This window comes from Westerdykella ornata (genome assembly GCF_010094085.1).
Source record: "Westerdykella ornata strain CBS 379.55 unplaced genomic scaffold EI97scaffold_5, whole genome shotgun sequence".
Lineage (NCBI taxonomy): Eukaryota > Fungi > Ascomycota > Dothideomycetes > Pleosporales > Sporormiaceae > Westerdykella > Westerdykella ornata.
The window spans coordinates 597,065-612,375 of NW_022986855.1; the positions used below are offsets into that span (position 1 = coordinate 597,065).

General features: G+C 54.6%; 6 protein-coding genes across 6 annotated transcripts; 5 read left to right on the forward strand and 1 right to left on the reverse strand.

Annotated features, from left to right (window-relative positions):
- The first annotated feature begins 65 nt into the window (after nucleotides 1-65).
- EI97DRAFT_250484 (uncharacterized protein) lies at nucleotides 66-3,192 on the forward strand. Its single transcript, XM_033794136.1, has 2 exons — nucleotides 66-284; nucleotides 335-3,192. The coding sequence occupies exons 1-2, from the start codon at nucleotides 219-221 to the stop codon at nucleotides 2,897-2,899; spliced, it is 2,631 nt and encodes an 876-aa protein (XP_033655851.1). The 5' UTR covers nucleotides 66-218; the 3' UTR covers nucleotides 2,900-3,192.
- Nucleotides 3,193-6,017, forward strand: EI97DRAFT_250518 (ADP-ribosylation factor-binding protein-like protein GGA1). Its single transcript, XM_033794137.1, has 9 exons — nucleotides 3,193-3,576; nucleotides 3,630-3,717; nucleotides 3,769-3,844; nucleotides 3,895-4,188; nucleotides 4,239-4,511; nucleotides 4,563-4,812; nucleotides 4,861-4,983; nucleotides 5,038-5,579; nucleotides 5,689-6,017. Exons 1-9 carry the CDS (start codon nucleotides 3,486-3,488, stop codon nucleotides 5,887-5,889), a joined length of 1,938 nt encoding a protein of 645 aa, XP_033655852.1. The 5' UTR covers nucleotides 3,193-3,485; the 3' UTR covers nucleotides 5,890-6,017.
- Nucleotides 6,018-6,253: 236 nt separating this feature from the next.
- Nucleotides 6,254-7,438, forward strand: EI97DRAFT_456733 (DUF367-domain-containing protein; the record flags this gene model as incomplete). Its single annotated transcript, XM_033800755.1, has 1 exon — nucleotides 6,254-7,438. One exon carries the CDS (start codon nucleotides 6,254-6,256, stop codon nucleotides 7,436-7,438), a length of 1,185 nt encoding a protein of 394 aa, XP_033655853.1.
- Nucleotides 7,439-8,047: 609 nt separating this feature from the next.
- On the forward strand, nucleotides 8,048-8,865 carry EI97DRAFT_456734 (uncharacterized protein; the record flags this gene model as incomplete). The annotated part of the gene is made up of 2 exons (XM_033800756.1): nucleotides 8,048-8,306; nucleotides 8,363-8,865. 2 exons carry the CDS (start codon nucleotides 8,048-8,050, stop codon nucleotides 8,863-8,865), a joined length of 762 nt encoding a protein of 253 aa, XP_033655854.1.
- A 1,755-nt stretch (nucleotides 8,866-10,620) lies between these two features.
- On the forward strand, nucleotides 10,621-12,031 carry EI97DRAFT_431562 (uncharacterized protein). Its single transcript, XM_033797967.1, has 2 exons — nucleotides 10,621-10,744; nucleotides 10,809-12,031. Exons 1-2 carry the CDS (start codon nucleotides 10,674-10,676, stop codon nucleotides 11,644-11,646), a joined length of 909 nt encoding a protein of 302 aa, XP_033655855.1. The 5' UTR covers nucleotides 10,621-10,673; the 3' UTR covers nucleotides 11,647-12,031.
- A 328-nt stretch (nucleotides 12,032-12,359) lies between these two features.
- On the reverse strand, nucleotides 12,360-13,662 carry EI97DRAFT_394596 (ammecr1 family protein; the record flags this gene model as incomplete). The annotated part of the gene is made up of 4 exons (XM_033796305.1): nucleotides 12,360-12,723; nucleotides 12,944-13,106; nucleotides 13,254-13,443; nucleotides 13,498-13,662. Coding segments are annotated over 4 exons (882 nt in total), but the record flags the coding sequence as incomplete, so codon positions are not given.
- Between the last annotated feature and the right edge of the window lie 1,649 nt (nucleotides 13,663-15,311).

Consider the following 15,311-nt stretch of genomic DNA (forward strand, 5'->3'; position numbering starts at 1 on the left):
AACGCGATCTGATGCGAGTGCCAGGGCTCTCTGGTGCCAATTCCTCCGCCCAGCGCGAGGAATGCGCTATACCTGCAAAGGGCTTAGCGCAATTCATCACTTGTTGCGCGCGCAAACATCAACGCAAGGGAACGTTTGTGCTCGAACTCGACAAGCACGTTCACCCCCGTTTGTTCGCCTTCTCCATCGTCGAACAGCGGTGTTCGTTCTGTCAATGAATGCCCTGCATTCAGTTCCTGGCCGCTTCAGGTAGACCATGCCGCTCACTTGTCCTTCTTCATCTGGTTTGTAAATCCTCACTGCAGCAACCGCTACTGCTGACCCTCAGCGACAGCGATATCCGCGACTACCCATCTGGAATTCAACTACTTTGCAGTCTGCATGGCTTGCCCCGACCAATTGCCGGCCATTTACCGCCGCGAGCGCGTTGAGATCTAAATCAGAGGCCGTACTGCGCGCCCTAGACGGATCTGCCCAGAAACTCTACGCGATAGAGGTCTGGAGGCCTGCCTTCGATGCACGAACAAAACCTGGCTCGGCCTCAACAGAGGCTACCCTGTCACTCCGACGCATTTTGACAGGCTATCTCCACAGCGCGACTGGCTCCGCCCGAGGAACACCGCAGGAAGCTTTCAAGTTATCGACATTGGAGACAGAGTTCCTGGAGGGTCAAGGCTTCTCCCAGGACAATATTTTGCAATGGGCTGCGAGCTTGACTGACAGTGACTCCCTTTCGGCCGCCAATATCTTTAGACCAGGACAGCCCAGAGCCCCGCTCTTCCTTGTGCTGCTCTACCTCCGTCGCAGGCGTATCAGGCGAGCAGCTTTAGGGTTACTGATCCAGCACATCGACGCCAGGTTGCGAGACGAGCATATAAGTTGGCAGTCCCTCAAAAGCCTTGTGACACGGCTCGTCCGACATGCACGCCTGATATGGCCTGAATCCATACCTTGGATTGCCCATCTTTTCACCGCTCAAGCCAAGGGCATGCTTGACGGGAGCACAAATCACGGACATAGTGCCATGCCGGTCTCCGATTTGACGCTCTTTTGCAATCGGCTACTCTCGCTTCTTTCGGCGCCTGCGAGTTTGAACCCAATAAAATCTGCTGCCCACCAACAAAAGGCTCAGTCCCACGTGCTTAGCTTCATGGCTACCCACGACCCACCAATTCCTGTAACAAAAACCGGCTTCTACGCAACCATACGAACGCAGCTGGCGCATCCGAAGACAGCGCAGGAACGCGACTGGGCCCAGCTCAAAAGTGCAAGTTGGCCGCCGTGGATCCGAGAACGAACGGCCATGGACGAGGACAAGGATTACCTCTACGGTGTTTCTAGGGCGGCTCGTATCATACATCGTATGCGTGAGGCAGGTTATGGAAACGATATGTGGCTCCAGCTTGCACAAGTGTATGCCGGATGGGACACCGACCTCAGTCCGACAATCCAAACGAGGACGTTGTTATGCGGTATTCCCACGTCCCTCAAGAGCCGCGAACGTTTCGAAAGGCTTCTTTGGGCAGCCCGCGTGCGAACCACCCGGACCAAAAGAGAGGCATGGGCATGCTTTCTGGAGAGTGAGACTTCGGGCGTTGGACCCTGCCAGGAAGTCTATCTGGCCATGTTCGAGAAGTTGGTGTATCCGGAAATAGTCCGACGGGGACCAGATGAAGGTGGGCATGGCCAGCCTGCGGAATCTGATATGCCTCTACCAGGAGACGCCTTGGAGGTCTCACCTGAACCACCGTCAGCCACCGACTTGGTCCATATTGCCGAGCCGATACCATCATATGAGCGACTCTATCACCGAATGAGGAAGCAAGGAGTCCGCCTTAAGCCAAGGGCTGTAGCCTTTCTCGTGGAGAACGCACCCGACATCCACCTCGTGTTGGATGTATTGCGACTTAGCCAAGATGAATTCCAGGGAAATGTGCGGCGGCTATTGGATGGCTCTATATTTCGTCGGGAAAGCCTAGTACTCCCAGAGTACTTTGTGGCCGCTGTGACCCGGGCACTTTGCCGATTTGGTCGTTTCACGCATCATCCCTCTGCCTTCCCGGTTTTGTCTTCTGAGACGGAAAATGAAGGTCGATTACAGGAAGACCCACTGTACCGTCTGGAGTATACATATAAACTTCTTGTCCATTTTCGACCCCGGCATGAACCGACTTGGCGAGCTTACATACACACACTGCTCTTTAGCCCATGGGATGCCACCGAGTATAAGACTTTGGTTCAGTACTCGATTCTACGCGAAATTCTGAGGCACATGCTTGAGGGTGGGATCGATGTGGAGGAGGAGGTGTTTAAAGCGGTTTGCAGGGCGCTTGGCAAGGTTGCAATGTTGGATCTGGACCAGTCCGCCCTACACGACATTGCCAACGGAGACTTCGTCGCTTCTGAATCCCGCCGCATTCGCACATTGTTTCGTGATCTGGTCGGTGGTACTGTGGACCCCCTTACTCACCGGCCTCTCGAATTGATGAGCCCGCTGACGCCACACGTGCCCGGCCCGGCAACGCTTCATGTATATGTTCGTGCGCTCGGCGCGTTCCATGACTATGAAGGATTGTATTCCTTCATCACCTGGGTTGCCGACAACGGCCCTGCCCTCTCGGCCCGCGTGAATGCGCATCGCACTGGAAGGAAGGATATGGGGCGGGTACTGATTGCCATCCGAGCTGGGCTGGAGGGAAAGTTGGGTAAGGGGCGGGGAAAAGCGCCTGCAGAGCTCTTGCAGCTTGCCAAAACCCAAATTGAGAGCGTGAAGGTGGAAGGTTGGGTCGGATGGCCATCTGATGAACAGCTGGAGTCTTATCTGCATGGGCGAACGGGAGGTGGATTGAAAGCCTACAGTCCTGCACCCCTTCTCTACCAGCCTACTCCCGTTCATTAACCGCTACCTGTACGTTGACTGCAGGTGTACTGCTTCCTTTCACGTCTGACTGGTCATCATCTCCTTACACGTACCGTGTGGGTTAGATCACCTATGTCAGCGCAGTCCATTGGCTACAATCCAATCAAAGCCATCGAAACATGGGATTGAGGCTTATTATACCTGGACAGAGGTGCTGTTAATCCAATAATGACGGTTGCTATACCCGTGCGATCTCCAGCCGGTCAGTTAGACGGTGGACTTCTGCAGGATATAGTCGTAGATAGAGGTGTGTATATACTTTAGATGGACAACCAGCGAGCTGTATCTTTGCAATCATAGAATTTGAACCGAAACCATCTGGCTGTCAACCATCTTACGGTATCCATTTTACGTTTATGATAGCATACCCGATCCCAGGACTGACGTGCAGCCAAGCCGCAATTGTGGCTTGGGCCCCGCCATAACTGAGACGACGATCCATAACACAATAACTACTACATTGCCCTCGGGCCTCCACATTGAACACGAAGCGACGCAGCGACCTCCTTTTCCGGTGGCTCCCTGCCCGACACCTGTCTTGACTGCGTAATTCCGTGGCCGCTCAATGGAGGCGACGTCGGCGAGAATGGCAGCGAGGGACCGCTATGGGGGAGGCTTCGGTGAAGCGCCGACTTCACAGCTCCAGCGCTTCATATGTAAGATGCCTGGGAAACAAACGTAGAGTACGCTCTAACCGGAACCTGCGTAGTGAGTGCATGCGATCCCCAGAACTTCGAGCCCAATCTTGCCTTGAATCTGGAGATAGCGGATCTCATCAACGCCAAAAAGGGTTCAGCGTAAGCTCGACTACGAGGTACACTATGGATTATCCTAATAAATGGCCTTAGACCTAGAGAAGCGGCTGTCACAATAGTTCACTACGTCAATCATCGCAACCCTAATGTGTCGCTTCTGGCACTGAATGTACGAGATATCCCGCTCCCACCGAAAGACTCCCACTCACCCTGGTATAGCTACTCGACATCTGCGTCAAGAACTGCGGCTACCCCTTCCACCTCCAGATCAGCACGAAAGAATTTCTTAATGAGCTCGTCCGCCGATTCCCAGAACGCCCACCAGTCCACCCAACTCGCGTACAGAACCGGATCTTGGAATTAATAGAGGAATGGCGGCAGACAATATGTCAGACGTCACGGCACAAAGAGGACCTGGGTTTCATAAGAGACATGCACCGGTTACTGAGCTATAAGGGTTACATATTCCCCGAGATTCGCAAGGAGGATGCCGCTGTCTTAAACCCAAGCGATGTGCGTGTGTGGGCTTAAATGCACGTGGTAGGATGCTGACGATTTCCCAGAACCTACGATCAGCCGAAGAGATGGAAGAGGAGGAAAAAGAAGCCCAGTCTGCAAAGTTACAGGAACTCATTCGGCGCGGCGGCCCCCAAGACCTACAAGAGGCGAACAGGTTAATGAAGATCATGGCTGGCTACGATACGAGAAACAAGACGGACTGGCGAGCGAAGGCCGCGGAAGAGGTTGGCAAGATACAGCAAAAGGCAAGGATATTAGAGGATATGCTGCAGTCACATAAACCGGGAGAGCCGATCAAGGAGGGCGACGTATTTCAGGTATAGCACGGAAGAAGCTCGTACCACGACGCTGTTTTAACGATCATCTAGGAACTTGCGAATGCTCTCCAAAGTGCACAACCGAAGATACAGAAGATGTGCGAAGAAGAGTCAGAAGATCACGAAGCTGTGGCGAAGCTGTTCGAGATCAACGACAGCATCCACCGGACAATTGAGCGATACAAGCTCTTCAAGAAAGGTGATTATGAAGCGGCGAATAAGATACCTAAGGGGACGTTAGGGAAGAGTGGAGCTGGTGTTACCAAAGGAGCTGACAACACTCTGAATCTGATCGATTTCGGCGAGCCTGAGCCCACACCAGCAGAGACCGGGTCCAGCTCCGGCTCAGGCCAAGCAGCTCAACCTGCACCAAAGGGCAATGCCTTGGAAGATGACCTCCTCGGGCTGTCTCTGGGGACGGATACATTTGGACAAACTGGCGGCATTTCATTAGGAGCTTCAAATGGCTCAGGTTAGTACCCTTTAAGGCTATGCGGTATCGTCTACATCTGACTCGTACTTTCAGTCCTCGGTTTATCAGGGGTACCGGTGCCACAGAGCCAACCGTCGCCTGCGCCTCAGTCGATCAATGACATGTTCGCTGGACTCGGAACTGCTCCCTCTTCATCTCAAGCGTCGTCCCGCCCCACGGCTGGTCCTCCATCCACGCAACCGGCTCGTTCCAGCCCCGATCCATTCGCGGCCCTTACCTCACAAACACCCCGCCGGGCTTCACCTTTCCACTTCCAGCAATCCATCAGACCGCAAGCTCCAAGTAATGAGTCAGGCGTTGTCGACCTCCTTGGTGTGAGCAGCCCTGCACCATCGTCCAACCTAGCTCAGAGCGTCACACAAACCACTACGACTGCGGCTGACGACGATGATGAATGGACTTTCACCTCAGCCGTTCCAGACACTGCTAAAGAGATCACCATAGTCAACACAAGCGTAAATATCGTGTTCACAGTATCTCGCGAATCGGACACCGTCCTTCTGATTCAGTCTCGAATATCAAACAATACGCCGACACCTATTACGGAACTTACTTTTCAATCTGCGGTATCTAAAGTAGGTGCACCGCCATGTGCTCTACCCCACTTCTTCTCTTTCAATATCCCTTCCCCTTTTGTACATCCTTTCGGGGCTTGGTCCGGTATTTTGCTTACGCTATCGACAGGCATATCGGCAACAAATGTGGCCCCAATCCGGCGTTAATCTGGGGCCAAACCAGCGGTACGGCATCGTCCAAACCATTCGGTTGCACGGGGTGCCTCGAGGTCAAGGGACGGCGGTCAAGATGCGCTGGAAGCTGTCCTATTTGCTAGGTGGGGCGAGGAGGGATGAGTCTGGCGAGATTGCGAGCCTGGGAGTGTCATAGCCTCCAGTCTCTCAGTGTGATTCGACTGTAGTTGATTATAAGCGCAAAAGCAGGTTGCGCCGGAGATAAAACATCCTTTTTCAGAGCACAGCAGACCAGTCACAGATGGATCTCTGAAGGTGGTGAAGGAGGATCAAAGAAACTCGCAGTTACAACTCTTCCGGTCTGTATCAGAATGGAGTGCTTATTAAGCCCCCTCCCTTATCGATAACGAGCGTATCCACAATTGACGTTCGCCGCACAACGGTACAACAGTCTAGCTAGTATCGTGCCGGCTCGCGACATTAATACTATCCTCCAAAGGCAGATTCTTTTCTTCCTTTGCACCTTCGATCTGAACCTTGAGAGCCCTCTTACGATCGCCATGGTCCGCCACAAGAAAGACTTCTCCAAATCCGGCAAGAAGTACTCCAACGCCCCTCGCCCCCGCGGTCCACCGCGAAACATCCCCAACGAACCCCTGGACGACAACGCAAGCGGCGATGCCCCCGCCCGCCCCAGCCGCCCCAGCTTCAAAGCCGCCTGCTGGGACCTCGGCCACTGCGACGCCAAGCGCTGCAGCGGCAAGAAGCTGATGCGCCTGGGCCTCCTGCGCGAGCTGCACATTGGCCAGAAGCACGCGGGCATCGTGGTGTCGCCCAAAGCGAAGAAGATACTCTCGCCAGCGGACAAGGACGTCCTGGAGCAGTACGGCGCGGCCGTCGTGGAAGCCAGCTGGAAGCGCATCGACGAGGTGCCCTTCTCGCGCATCGGGGGCAAATGCGAGCGCCTGCTGCCGTACCTCGTGGCTGCGAATCCGACGAACTACGGGCGCCCGTGGCGGTTGAACTGCGTCGAGGCGCTGGCGGCGTGTTTCTTCATCTGCGGGCACGAAGAGTGGGCGCGGGAGATATTGGCGAGTTTTGGGTATGGCGAGGCGTTTTTGGAGATCAATGGGCGGTTGTTGAGGAGGTATGCGGCGTGTAAGGATGAGGAGGAGATGAAGAAGGCGGAGGAGGTGTGGTTGGAGAAGATTGAGAGGGAGTATGCGGATAGTAGGGTGGAGAAGGAGGCAGGGGAAGAGGATGTGTGGGCTGGTGGGAATATGAATCGGACTATGGTGGATGAGTCTGATGATGATGAGGATGGGGATGAAGATGAAGAGGATGAGGAAGAGGAGGGGCCGGATCCGAGGAATCCGTATGATTTGCCAGAATCGGATTCGGATGAGGAGGAGATGGCGGAACTGAGGCGGCGGGTTTTGGCGTCGAAACCTTTTGCGAATCCCGCACCTGCGGGCGATGATGGCGACGATGGCGACGATGGCGACGAGAAGAGACAGCCGGAGAGGATTGCAAGGACGGAGCCACCACCTGGGCAGGATGTCGACGACGAATCTGACGAAGGCGAGGGTGACGGCGAGGACGACGAATTTGACAGCTTCATGAATGCACAGCCGACGACGGACCGGACTGGCATTAATGCGAGGCAAAGACTGAAAGCTAAGGGCACCAAGGTTTCTGCGACGTTCACGAGCGCTTCTCTGAAGGCGCCAAGTCGACGGAGCTAGGACTGGCATATAAAAATAGCTTTGTAAACGTATTCAGTTATATCATGGTGTTGGATTCGGGCAGTCCAATTCTTTCCCTCCTACACTCTTCCCGGCCGGCTACGCCAGTGCAAAATTATTAGCCATTCCCTCCGCGTAAGTTTCACTTTCCCCTCTTTCCTCTTGTGGTCTTGGTCCGGGATTTCTTGGGGACAGACGTGAGTCCCCGGCGTTATACGTGATTAATAGGTCTCTCAGAACTCTTTCACTGTGTATGAGTGCAACCATGGAGGAACACAGAAAGTCAACCCTTGTTGGGATTGGACAAGGTGCTCCCAGGACTTTTCCTGGATCTGCGTGGAGCACCTACCCTAGACTCTAGCTGTTAGTTCGATAAGTGGTGTCTGTATAGTAATCTGCACCTATGAACTCCTTCAGTCCAGTACATGCTTATGTACTTAAGAAGTGAGGTTGAAAGAAGGTGCAAGCTACGTCCAGATTGGGTTAGCACCGTCGATCCAGTTCACCATCTATTGGTGGACCGTGCGCTTTTTCTCTAACGACACTTCCCTCACCGCATGCATTCAGTTTAGCAGGGCAAGCGCAACCTTTGCATGCCCTCACCCCACCATGCCTCTCGTCGAAGTCATCCCAAACAATGCTACATCAACCGTCGCCCCCCGCTGGACCTACGTAGTCGACACCGGCTACGATCCCTCCAAAGTGGCCTTCAACCCCAAAGACCGCAAACGCGTCCCCGCACGTCCAGGAGGACCGCGGGGGGATACGGAGCTTTCAGCACGCCAGCAAACAGCGATCGCACGGAGGATAGCAGAGTTATCGAGGGACAATGACCCTAAGCAGGTCATAGCCATTCCGTGGAAAGGCGGTAAGTCGATATCGCATCTGCCTTTTCAGTGGCGATATTTCTGACAGGCATGGCAGCTGCAGCAAAAACACAGAACACAAGGCGGATCCTACAGTACCAGAGACAGATCAAGCACTGGTTGGACGACGAGGAAGCTTTACTCCAGCAGGCACCTCCGCCTAGGGCGCCCGCGGCTACCGGAAGGGCTGCCGCTTTGCGAAGACGGAGCACACTCGCCTCGATACCTCCCACACCTGCAGAAGCGACGACGGCAGAAGCGACACCAGCACCTACTGCATACGCGCCGCAGCCCAATCCTGAGCTCGACTCGATCCTCTCGGTGGAGAAGTCCAGACCCGCCCCTCTCAACCCCGCAGAGCTCGAAGCGTTGCTATCCGCTCCTCCGCTGCTATACGGCGAGTCGCATGCGACACTTGGGGCGGGAGGGCCACCGCAGCGGCGCTTCTGTGATAACTGCGGGTACTGGGGAAAGATCAAATGCTTGAAGTGCGGCGCGAGGATATGTGGGTTGGAGTGTAAAGATGCTCATGAGGCCACGCGCTGCTTGAAGTGGGCCTGATTCCGGCACTATGCGAGCAGCCATCAAAACCAGCAGGAAAAACCACAAAAATACTCGCCTATATAAAGAGCTGCTTCTAGTATATACCAAAGCCCACCAAGAGCCCGCCGACTCCGACGCCCCATTGGTATAGCCATTTGCTTTGTAACACAGAGGCTAACAGTTCGATTCTAGTCGTGTCCTAAATTATCCTATATTAACAAAGACCCTGTACTCAGATATCCTAGTGTGCCTCCATCTTCGCCGCCTACCTAGACCCTAGAGGATTCTTCGCGGGCCATCTCTGTCGCTAACCTAGAGGAACCATCTCCGTCGCTTACCTAAGTCCCGCCTCTCATACGCTTTGTGTAACAACAAATCGAAACAAGGTACGTCTGATCTCAATTCGTTGGGGTCGGTGGGCCTTGGTGGGCATCTTTTTTTTGTCCTACATTTGACAAAGATGCATTCGAATTATGGGCGAATGACTCTACGTGGGCGACCAGCGTAACCCGACGATGCTGAACGGATTATCCGGTGGCCAGCAAGTGTTCTGGCTAGCCTTCTCAGCACATCCCCTTCCATCATTGTAAGCGGGAGGCAATTTCTGCGGCGGTATGGGCGGTGCGGAAAAGGCCTGGTAGTCCGGTGCATGCCGCGAAGCTGGCAGAGTATAAGGAAGCTCCTTGTTTCTGTCACGTCTGTACTGCTGCATAGTCGTTAGGGACATGTCTTTCCCACTATCCAGTACAGCTCCTACTGGCCTTCCTCCTCACCCAAATCATAGGATCCAAATCTGAACGCATCCGGCATGGGATGCAACCGTCGCTAGCCTCAACTGTTGCATCGTGGATGTGTAATCCCTATCTAGCGGAAATGGTGTTTGTGTATCTAGGTGTGCTGAAGGGACGAGACGTGGCAGTCATGTCGGAGGAGGAGTTGGAAGAGCTGCATTGCAAGGAGATGTTGGGGCGTGCGGAGAAGATGAAAGAGTCTGTAAGTATGTGGGATATGCGTGGGAAGGATTGGGGTTTGTACGATTCGGCGCTTGGAGGTAATGCTGGTGAAGTACATAACTGACGGAATTGATGTCTTTACAAATTTGGCGAGCATGTATTTCTCATGTAAGATATTAGGGGCAAGATAGATGGCTTCTGTCAGCTTGAGCCTCTTTCCTTGGGAGCTTATACCTAGCTAGCTTTGGTGCATGAGAACTATTACTGACCAGTCTCAACAGAAGTCGCAGTACTGGCACGTGGATAGACTATGCTGCGGAGCTGCTGTTGGACTATGGCAACTACTGCATTCCTTGGAACTGGTCTTCTACCCTTGAGAATACATACGTTCAGCAGTAATTAGTATCTTCAATAGTTCCTGCTATGTTTAAAAAAGATGTGACCATTTTACACAGTAGGACTGCAAGTTACAAACAGGCCCGTACCTACCTAGATAGGAAATCGTCCCAGCTCGGGGCCCAAACAGGAAAAGCGGGGCTATAGACGTCACCGCCAAGTCTGCCCTTGGCTACCACGTGAAGTCGGGCAAGCTTCATTTACCACGATACCTGAACCCTTGATCTTACCGATTCACCGCTTGTAGAAGCTCCATAGCTTATGCCGCTGTGATCCGCAAGCTTGTGACGGCATATGGTGATCGACTTCTCCCTTTGAACCTTCCCTCGATACCCAGGACCCCACTACGTCACTCCATCTTCGACAACCTCACCCCCCGACTCCCCACCACAACAACCAGCTTCAACCACAACCACGAGCTATCGCCCTAAACACACACCCTCATCGACTTCAACTCGAACAAGAACCCCATTCAACATGGCCAACCGACCGACTCTCATCAACCTGCCGCCGCCGCCCTCGGACCCAGCCACGCCTTCAGAAGCTCCGTACGTTAGCCCACCAGATACACAATCCCTCTCTCCGAGACTCCACTGCTAACTTAGTCCCAAGCGGAACCCCAAACTCCACGACAACATCCATGTCGGAGCTCTCCACCGTCGCCATCAAGGACGGGCATCGAGGCCACTTCCCGCACCACCACCAACCCGCCGACGCCGAGCGCGCAGATCGCATCTCTCGCCTCGCCGGCCTCGAACGCCTCGTCGCGACCCGAACTCCCTCGAACCTCGGCCCTAGCTCAGGCACAGGCACAGCCAACAACCCTCCCCCAGCGACCGCGTACTTCGATGCAAACAACCAACCGCAGATGTTCCGCGAGCGCAGCACCGTCGGCAGCGCCAGCGCCACGGGCAGTGTCGGCGGCCGGACGACGTGGGCCAGCGAAAGCGATGTCTATGATCCGGACCGCATGAGCGAGGAGCAGGAGACGAGCAGTATCGGCGGGTTCAGCGACGAGGCTGCTTCGTTGGTTGGGGCGTCCGAGGCGGGGTCCGCGACACCAGCAAGGCAACAGCAGCAGCAGCAGCAGAGCCAGAGTCCGGCTGTGGGCAAGGCGAGCGCCGTGCCGTCGTACTTGAGAGAACAGCAGGCGCAAGGGCAGGGGCAGGCGCAGGGGAGTCCGTCGTCCTTGGGGACTACGACGACGTCAACTACGACGACGAATTCGAGCGTCGAGCAGCAGAAGTATGAGGCTAGGATGCTTGATGGCTTGACGTACGATGAGTCGTTTGTCGATACGGCGGATCGGACGCCGCCGCTCACGGGTCCGGGACCGGGAGGCGACAAGACGGCCGAGGAGGTCATTCGGGAGAAGTTGCGCCAGCGGAAGTGGGCGGGCGAGGAGGGGTCGGAGCTGCAGGGCTCCATGGACGTTGATAGGGAGAATTAGAGCGAGGGATTATTCGGTCGTGGGTATGTACGAGAAGCCGGTTTGACAATGGGTTCGAGTGGAGTCCCGTGTTCAGGTACTTTGCTTTAGGTCTGCGGAGCAGGTGCTATGATCTCTATGCGGAAGGTCGTGAGATGAGGTGGCTTCTCTGGTAGGAGCCCATGGATATGATATGATGCACTACTGCTGTGGTTTTACGGAATTCATGTCCGACCCCAGATGGGAGGAGAAATGGTTCCCAGTCCCCACGGTTGACAGAATGGTTTTCCTTGATAGACTAGGTTCTATGTGAATTATAGGTAATATTCTAGTACAGTTGCATGGCTCGATGGCTTTCTCACATCGTCATTCCACGTCAGTCCAAGTCATACTAGAGTTATCCTGTAGATTCTGCAATAATGCATAGGTGACCGGGTAAAAGAACAGGCGATGCAGGGAGGTGGGCCAGTTCATGGCTCACGGGCCGAAGTTCAGGGAAGGACAGATGGCATAAGAAAAGGAGAAGTGGGTAGGTTGTGCTCTATTACTTAGTCATGGAAATGGTGCAGGTATATATGTATATAGCTCCCTCGATCCCATCCCATCATAACCCATGCATCCTCACAACGAAGGAAAAACCCTCCTACAACGAACCCCAGCCCCAACCCCTACCCGCCCCTCGCACACCCTCACACCCTCACCCTCTTCCTCTCCCCACCCCCCACCTTCCTCCCCTCCATCCACGCCCTCCAATCCACCCACTCGGCATACCCCAACCTCTCCTTGACCCCCTTATACCTTACAACCTTCAACTCGACCTCCCTCCACTCCCTCGTCGGCCCGTCCCACCCAGCCTTGCGCATCAAACTGACCAACGTCTCCTCCTTGGTCCAGCCTTGCTCCTTGGCCACGTCCGGGAGGTACGTGGCGCCGTAGCAGTGGTTGTCGTGGACGAAGCTGATGCGCAGGCCGTGGACGCCGATGGTCCAGTCGAAGGGGTCGAGGACGGGCTCGAAGTCCGTGAGCAGCGTGACGCTGCATTCGAGGCTGGGGAGTTCCGAGGGGCGGATCGAGGGGAAGCGGCGGTCGTCAAAGGCGCTGGTTGCAGAGTGTTAGATGGAGTTGGCTTGTTTGCTTTTTGTAGTTGCTGGACGAGATTTTACGTTTGACCAGTTTTTTCCCGACTTGCTTATTTTCATTTGGACACTGGCCGGAACGGAGGGAAAGGAAAAGAAAGAGAGGAAGGAAATTGTTTTTGAGAACGGGAGATCAGACGCAAGATCAGACGAAAGATCAGACGAAAGGAAATAAAACTAACGATGTTAAGGCATAGCTCCTGAGCCCACTCTCTAGCTCCTGCGGCTCAAACGTGCCGATACACCCGCGCAGCCTCTTATCCCACCTCCTCCCCACCTTGTGCAGCGTGTTGTACGTGACGAACAGCGGATACTCCTCCTCAAGAGCGGGCTCGTCATCCGAGTCTTCGTCCTCGGCCTCGTCCCCACCCATTACGTCATCCACATTGCCGGTGGTGGGAGGAGGTGGATGAGCAGTGGCCGGGGCAGGAGTATGCGACTTGTCTCCCCCTCGCAGCCTCTTCAGCGGTGATAGCAGGATGCTGCTACGACTTGAGCTCTTGCTACTTGCTGTTGTCGCGCTGCTCGCCTCGCTGACTCTGCTCGGGGTGGATATCGTGCTTTGCACGGACGACGAACTCGCTGAGGACGACGTGTTCGCCATCAGCCGCGATATGGCAGCGGGGCGGTATGAGGGGTCCAGCAACGCGTTTGGTGGCACTGCTGCAGGCGGCGTCATATCCTCCATGTCCGAATCTACCGGCTCCAGTGCAGCCGGGCTAGCAGCCATGGGAACGGAAGGTAACGGTTCCGAGGGGTCATCATCGTCGTCATAGTCGTCCTCGCCGGCCTCGTATCGCTGCCAGAGATGTTCGACCTGCGAAAGAGAGAGTGGCTCCCGGCGTTCAAGCTTTGCGGTGAGGACCTCGAAGCAGAAGGCGCAGTGTGCTACCGTTGCCATGGTCAGTGAAGCTTGGTGTGCTGTGAGGTATGAGGGAGGCTCTTATCGTTAGTAGTTAGTAGGGAGAAGCAGTGTGAAAGAGAGACTCAGGGCGCGGATGCGGACCCTGCAAGAGCATCAATGGGTTTGTCAGTGTTGCACACACTTGCCGATGCTCTCGCCAAAAGGTCAAAACGAAGGGAGTGGTGGCAGTAAAGGAACGGGAAAGGAAAGGAAGGGGCTGGTTGACAGGTGAGATGGGGTTGAAGTGGAGAGGACGGTGGGGTTGACCGACCACCCCGCGGTTCCAGGCGGCTCGCTGCAAGGGCCCGGGGGGGGGGGGGGGGAAGGGGTGTGGTTGTACCAAGTTTCGGCAAAGGGCATCTTGGTCATCTGTATGGTCAATATGCATCCCGCTCACTCATATGACAAGAGCAAACGACTTCCCAGGCTGACTACTCTCCAGTAAACCGCAAAAGTATATCTTGATGCCCGGTGGTGTCTTGACGGCGAGACTAAATCCTATGGCATATCAGAGAATTCAGGTACAGCATACATTGATGATACGTAGTCTGAGAATGTATCCCTATCTCCATGCACCCGCACCTTATCAAGGTAAAAGGGAGAGTGTTTGGTAATGATAGCGACAAGTCCATCTCGGCACGATAGAATTCCTTCAGCAATCGAGCATGGGGAGAGCTCTGGTGCTGTACACACTAATGCCGTTGTACTGTAGGGAGCAAGGGTTCCACTAAGACCCGTGAAGAGGGAGAAGATGGAATGATCAAGACGCAAAATGAAACCTGGAAACGGAACAAACCCAGAGGGTGGATAATGGACGCTCGACATAGGGAAGATTGAGAAGGACGGAGCGCGAATCGCAACCTATGAAGGTGGCCGTTTGAAACTGTTTCTTCATTGCCTCATCTTGCCTATGGAGGGAAACCGCCTCCCGCTATCAGCTCCATGCCGAGATAGAAAGATCCGTTATGCCATTGACGCCAGCAAAATATCCCGTCGTGGAATCTGGAAAGCCGTCTCATTGCCGTGTTCGCACTCGATTGTCCCTTTATGCCGTCTCACGCTTTCCCTCCTTGAACTCCTTCTGTAGTATGTGTCAGTCGATCCGGTCCGTTATGGCCAACCTCTGGCGGGAAATCTGGGCGGGTACGCACCAGCGCCTTCATGGTGCCGTGAAGGGCATGCCTGTGGTTCCGTCGGAACTTGGGATCCGATCCCTTGAGGCTCGGGTACCGGCTGGTCTTTGGCTTCTTGATACTGTTTTCGTCGTCAGCCGACCGTTCGGGATGGAGCTGTCCGCCTGGGGGGAGCTGTCGCCTCTATGCAGACGAAGAGCGTAGAAAGGGGAATTTTACCCATTGCGGTGCGCCTTCCTTGCCTGATTGTGCTGGGAGGAGTTCTTGGACTTGGCCATGGCGACTGATGGTTGCGTGAATGAGCTGGGGAACCTTCGTGACCGTCGATGGTGTTGAAGCTGCGGATTGCGACAATTGCGGTGTGCGCGGCCAAGTCCAAGCGAACAAAGAGGCTAGCCGTATTTGTACTAGCTTATTTTCTCGTTTCTACTCTCCCAATCCAACAAACTCGCTCCGTCCTCAAAATATCATGAGCGAAATTCCCTACCACAAAAAGGCGGGCTAGATAAAATG